Here is a 6,985-nt window from a genome sequence, read left to right as displayed (position 1 = left end):
GACCACACTGATATCAGCTTTCATTGCTGAGGATGATAAGTCAGGATGAGCAGAGCCATTGATGGCGGTTTTCCATTGTAAAAAGGCTTCTGAACAATCAAGGGAGCGCAGGCTAATTTGTCTCATAAGTAATGGGTTTATGTTCCTGGTGATTTTGCCTTTTTTGTTTGTGTTCTGACTCATAACAGCTGTAGACTATGTAACATAATTTCTCTGCACACGCTCCACAGCTGCAGTCCCAGACAGAACAACAAAGCCTTACAACTCAGTGTTCCACAGACAGCAACAACATCCACCTTCAATATTCACAGCCAGAGGCAGAGATGTATGAGCTACGCAGTCGGCAGATCGATATCCTTCATTCACTTGAGCGGTGCAGATGATTAAAAGGCTGAGTGAATATTTGATAACGCTGGAAAATATTAGTTTCAACAGGTATGAAAAAGAAAATGAATGATGAGTGTGGTTCTAAAGTAAAGGTGAAAATCTACATTAAAAAAAGATATCTGCTTTGTGTCTACTGCTGGGAGAAAATCAATCGGCTCACGTTCCTATTTAATATACATTCATTACTCTAAATGCATCGCTGCGTCGTGTTCAAAATCCACACCCTCCATATGTTATAATCTTGGTCCAGTTAAACACGAGCAGTGAATTATGTGCATATAAATAAATAGACGCACTTCCCTGTGGTTAGCTTCAGCACAGTAGCCATCATTACGCAGCTCTAACTTGTCTGTTTACCTTTAGGTGGAGCTGCTTCTTGTCCTCCATATAATTGTCTATGCAACAGTACAGTGGAAGGAAGGACCCCGCAGTGAATAGGTGTGATATCAAACACACAGTGTTCAGCTCTAAATCAGCACTGAGGAAAATCCGAACCACCAAAACCAGAGATGTCAAAAATGAGCTTGGACCAAATTCAACACCAAGGGGTGTGAGTGGTGATTACAGCCAACCGTAAGAAACATATCAATCCACCATGCTGTTGTTCAGGACAGCATGACGCTTTCTGAAGTTGATGAGAGTTCACCTTCTGATACGAGGATACTGCATAATAAAATACTGAGCTAAAACACAACTGCTGTTTAAAAAAAAAGTTTTGTTTGTGAGGGATTTTTGTTTTCATGTTAACAAAAAGTGCAAAACCAATTATAAACACAGCTTTTGTATTTTACAAAATCTTTGGGAATGTTGAAGCATTAAGTGGAATAAATGTCTAAATGTACACTGGTATATATAATATGTTATAGTTGATATTTTTATTTTAAAGTATTGAAGCTTGGTTGATGCAGTATTAGGCCCAGAGATGAAGAGGTATTTGTTATCGCAGCTGTAGTACTTTATATATGAAGTATTTATCACCCTGAAAAGTGGCAAAAAGTGTTTGTAAACCAAATGTAGCACTTTTGTTCCGACAGTTGACGCAAAGCACACAAACATTTTAATACACGCTTGCAAAACACAAACTTTGAATTTTGCAGTTTCTACATAAAGCAATTAATTGAATTAACGACAAGATAAAATTATATAATCTTTCTTCACCAAAAATTAAAAATGCGTTTATGTAATGCAGCAGCAGAGATGTGTGGAGGGGCTGAAGGTAACGTGAACACATGGCTTCTGTTACACAGTTCTACTGTTTTATATTTTACTACTCTGACTAACAATAAACCCAACATCCACTGCTGTGTGTTTCATCAATCATGGCCTTTACTTTCTTTTAACAGGTGCTGTGTGTGTGTGTGTGTGTGTGTGTGTGTTTGTCCCTGAAGGGGAAATTCTTTAACTGCGACAGGTCTAGATGTCGTACAAGGTGTAGAAAAGAAGTTGTAATTTGTACCTGTACCGTATGTGATAAAGTATTCTGTAGCTTTACTAAAAGAGCTTTTTAGTCAAAGGCAGCTGTGTATTTTCACATCGGACTTGTAGTAGCCCAGATAGCAGGGTCACACTGAGACTCAGAGTTAATCTCAGAGTCATGCGTTCATGAGTCCCGCCCAATTGGGTGATGTCATTCTAGATCCATAGGTGATAGAGTGGTCGGACCAACTTAAGGCTGTCCTTGTAAAAACCCAACAACATTTTTTTTAATTTTATTATGACAGCTCATGGCCTAGTGGTCCCAAAGCAAGTCTGCCTCAGAAGCAGAGAGTCCTGGGTTTGATTCCCAGAGAAACCACATGCTTGGTAATGTTAATCCTCCTCAGTAAGTCGCTTTGGATAAAGGTGTCTGCTACATGCATAAATGTAATGTAATGTAGTGGGAGGAGGATTGGGCTCGTTATCGAGGACTGCAGGTTCAAATCTCGCCTTGGCTGGCTGGAGTGTGTTAAGCCTGGACCAATTCTCTAATAAATGGTCAGTACCAATAAAATCGCTTGTCTTGAGCTGATAAGCACTGAAGCTGCTGAAGTCTGGATTTGAACCAATGATAACTGCACCAGCTACTGAACTACAGTCACTTCACAATCACACCCACTCACACAGTGAGTCCCACTCAGACCACATACCTCTACAAACAGTTCCATTCTCCACGGGCTCGTTCCCAGACTTGCACATGCAGCGCCCAATGGGAACCATCCATTCTCCGTCACCGTTGCAGTACAGTTTAATGGGTACGTCCACCTCTTCTGCATTCGGGATACAAACGCCACGTGCAGCAACAAGGGAGGTGCTCTCTGCCCCGGAGAGAGTTTCCTGAAACAGTGCCCCGTTGGTGATGATGCGTGGACACTTCCGGTAGAAGACGCGGACAGCTATGAGAGACATGCAACCACCGTAGTCTTGAAAGGCCAGGTAGAATCCATTACGGGACACCGGGCCAAAGCTCCTGACCTCAGTGTTGATCTTCATCACCCTTCCTCCCAGGTCCACCTGGGAGAAGCTCTCATCTGCTGCAATAGTGTCTACCTTGATCCAGGGGTTTTCCATCCAGGCCGGAGAAGTTCTGGTTGCAGTGTCAGAATCAGACTCATAGTAAAAGAGATTGAATGTCTCTTTGCATGAGCCGGGTACGTTCGGGATGCTACTGCAATCCCTGACTGAGAACTTCATCTCCACGTGGATCCTCTGTGCACCACGGCGCCTGATGTACTTGGTCCGCACCCAGTTGTTCTGATTGTTGTCAAACACATTGCAGACCTGGTACGTCCGGATGGTGTTCATGTTTTCATCGTAACCGCTCACCTCCTCCCACTGTTGGAAAATAAAAAAAAAGGAAAAGATAATGAATGTGTTTCTTTCACCCTACTAATTTGAAAACAAGTTTTAATTAAAAAAGGCAAAGGAAAAGTATTAACTGAGGCACGGTAAATGATTCATTCAATTAAGTTTAATTCAGCTGTGAAGCAGTAAATGCTCTGCAAGTTTCCAATTAACATAAAATGGCAGAAAGTCCCCACTGATACCACCTATTCCACAGGAAAACCAGGAGCGTTTGAATTCTACACCCCCATCGCACATTTCCATACGGGGAAGAGGAGATAACAATGAATACATAAATGAAGGGGAAAAATGAATAATGGATGAATATTTAATCCCAAGTGAGATGAGGAAGGGACGATGAGTGATTGTCCAAAACATTGTATCTGTTACAGTTAAATTAGTGTATTAATGGAGTCCAGCAACCTGCACACAGACAAGTTGACCATTGGGTCATATCCCATTATCTTTCTCTGGCTCCATTGTTTCATTTGGTTCAAAGTGGATTTTTTTTTTTTACACACTTGTGCTTGAACCTAAGCCACACCAAATTTGGATGTAGTTTTACAACTTAGTCTTTTGACTTAATTGTGAATTGTAATAGCCAATAGGCCTTTAATGAACCTTAGTCCAGAAAACTTTCTGCTTAGTTTTCATTAGTTTTTGTCTCGGGAAAGAAGGTCATTGACTAAGACAGATGAAGAGTCAACCATATGAACCCTGGTGGTTTTATAAACCTGTAGACTGTCACAATACTTATAAAGACTGAACCATTGGTGGCAGAATGCCTCTTTGTCATTCTGTTTGTTAAACCTGTTTCCAATTAACATACTATTATAGTTTCTTCTGTGTTCGACCTCTCAGGTCTTCCTCTGCCTCAGCCCCCAACTTTCCGAGACCCTACAGGCGTTATGAATACCATTTGTTGGATAAAGTCGGTCAAATGTGTTCTTTCGCCTGTTAAATAAAAGATGAAGTGAATTACCAAACAGGGAAGGTAGTGTACCGACTCTGAAAAATGGGGTTTGGGTTTAAAGCAGTCAGGATCTGTGTGTGTATTAACACTAACGTGCTCATATTTCATTGAGAAATAAAGAGAAAAATACCAACACAGCTTCTCTGTGTTTTCTGTCCCCACACGTATCCCCGAAGTACTGTATGTATACGTAAGATGAAATATATGCTTTCCATTGCTCTACCGTGCAATTACATTAGCTCAAATTCCTTGTACAATATTTTATTGTTTTATTTTGAAAAAAATCATATGGATTTTCTTATTTTCCTTAATGTTCCCAATTATTATTTTCTCATGTAAGACATTCCTCTACACATTAAGGTACACAGTCTGTTCCACCTAAACACTGGAAATTACATTATGATGGGAGACCATTGTCAGAGTGTTGGCATATTTACCTGATTGATCATTAAGAGACTCATTCATGGTTCTTTTGGGTTGTTTTTTTGTGCCTATAATTATTGTTGTTTTCTTCAATCTGCCACTCTTTGCCCTCTAAACTGCCCTGGGGATAAATTCAATTTTCGGAATCTGAATCTGAAAACATATTACACAACACAGTCAGGACTGACTGTCACTGCGTCACCAGCTGCCGCAGCTCCAGCTGCAGCCTCTGTGGTTTCGTTCCTCTGGCCCAGAATCAAACATGCTTTAAACACCATGTACCCTGACCGCTGAGCAGGTTATGACCTTGACCTCGGCGTCTTCGCCAAAAAAGGGAGCTTGTCCTCAACCCCCGACAGCCTCAATTACACCCTCTTCTGCCTCCGCCGCTCTACCTCCGCCTTTCCTCTTCACTTCACAGCTGATATAATTTCACAAATTAGAGGCCAGTTAGTGAGGATTTTGACAGGCTTTAAACATCGGGCAGAAAAGGTCACACTACCATCACAATAACAGTTTATCAAACGCTCTGCAAAAATTAGACATGGGCTTTGGTTTAGCCTTGGTGTTTGGTCAACGTTGAATAGGACATTGTGCTCGGCCTTAACTAACCTATTCATGAAAAGAAGTCTCTGTGTAGCAAAAACACTTATGTATCTTACGTATATGTTTCATGTTATGGTTTGCTTTTGACCCGTGTTAGCTGGACTCTACCTAACAGGTCATGCTGTTTGCCGCTGACCTTTTCACCAGATGATAAACGATGGCAGGGTTAAGAGCCAGTTAAGTTAAAGCAGAAACTGAACTCAGACATTCACAGTTTGATAAGGATTTATGTGCAAGCCTGCCGCAGGACGACTTGCTGTTAATGAGGTTTACAGACAAGAGAAACTTCAGGGGCTAGTGTCGGCAAGGATGTTGGGGGAGGAGCAGTTGAGCCAGGCTAGAAAAAAAAAAAAAAAAAGACCCCAAACCAAATGCGTCTTGAAGGAAGGGCCCCTTTTTTGTCCTGTCATGGCCTCTTGGCCCACTTTCATCATGGCCAGTGGAGGGAAGCAAATAAGGCATAATAAGAGGCTAACGATCAAGCAAAGAGTGTGAAATTAGAAGAAACGTCTTCATTTTCACAGCTCTCTGCCCTGCTCTACACTCAGAGTGCTGGTCATGTGTTAAAAGTACAGAAGGTGAAGGTGGACGTCAGGACGGATTAGTCTGGAGCGGATGATCTGCCTCTCATATCGCAATGGAAACTGAAAAGACCACATCATTGCATCAACATCTTGATTTGCTTGCAAAAAAATGCGAGTGTCGGTTCTTTCTGTGAGAGAAGTCGACAGCCATTGTGGGAAGTAAACATAACAAAATGCTGTTTAAAAGCATAATGATTAAAGGCATTTTCCGTACAACAACAGACATAATAAATATTATCGTGATCTCATTGGCACTGTAAAATAAACTGGGTATTGCCCAACGTTTTCAAACAGGGTGAAAATATTTCATTGTGAAACACAGTGGAAAAAAAGGGACTTTTCATGTGCTTTTTTTTTTTACAGTGGATTAGATGAACTGTATTCCTTTGAGAAAAACCACACACAACATCAGGGGCCTATGATGAAAAAAAAGCAATGTGTGAAAAGGAACGCATGGCTGGCTGCACACAAAAGCACACTGTTTCATGTTTTAATTGATGGAGCCTGCATTTTATAATTCTGGGTCAGGCTGTGTCTGTAAATATTTTTTGCTGTTTAGTTTAACCTGCTGGTTGTTATTTCACCCCTGCTTACAAGAAGTAGCTCCAAGAAAGAAAGCAGTTCTAAAAGAGTCATGGACAGATGTGGTGCAAACAGATTTGAAGATAACACCTGCTCTGGCAGTTACAAAAAAAATTGATCAAATATTTTGTACTACACTATTCATAATTTTTTTCTTTAACAACAACTAAAGCAAAGTCACATGTTTTTTAAATATGTTACGTTTTTCATGCATTCCCTTGCATTTAAATTCACTTTCTTCAGTTTCGCAAATTCTAATACACAGTCTATAGGTGGCAGTAATGCAACATTGCTATTTTTTTCTTAAACTTGTTTGGCAATTTGGATGTGCACCTCGTCTCCTGATATGAACTCGGCCGTACGGCTTAGACCATCACTCTTCGAGGTTATATCTCACGGTTTTGTGAGTTATTTATTGGTGCTCTACTTTATAGTTGTGTGGGAACAGTGATGTTTGACAAGGTAATATAGGGTTTCATGTCAAGATTTTTTTAACTTTATAATCATGTTATTTATATGTTTCTGTTTTGTATATATCTTTATATTGTGTTTAAAGTGTTCAAAAATCACAAAGCTATACTTTCACAGCAAAAAATAAGGGGCTGTGCTA

General features: G+C 40.5%; 1 protein-coding gene across 4 annotated transcripts in view; it reads right to left on the bottom strand.

The window, feature by feature from the left end:
- ephb2b (eph receptor B2b) overlaps positions 1–6,985 on the bottom strand; it is a 122,155-nt gene that overhangs the window by 66,499 nt on the left and 48,671 nt on the right. For all 4 annotated transcript variants that reach the window (XM_008320750.3, XM_008320751.3, XM_025059984.1 and 1 more), the window contains exon 3: positions 2,514–3,198. In XM_008320750.3, coding sequence (XP_008318972.1) covers positions 2,514–3,198 — 685 coding nt within the window. The remainder of the gene's footprint in view (positions 1–2,513; positions 3,199–6,985) is intronic.

The sequence above is a fragment of the Cynoglossus semilaevis genome, chromosome 11 (assembly GCF_000523025.1).
Source record: "Cynoglossus semilaevis isolate Cse_v1.0 chromosome 11, Cse_v1.0, whole genome shotgun sequence".
Taxonomy (NCBI): domain Eukaryota; kingdom Metazoa; phylum Chordata; class Actinopteri; order Pleuronectiformes; family Cynoglossidae; genus Cynoglossus; species Cynoglossus semilaevis.
This window is presented reverse-complemented; position numbering and strand designations above follow the sequence as displayed.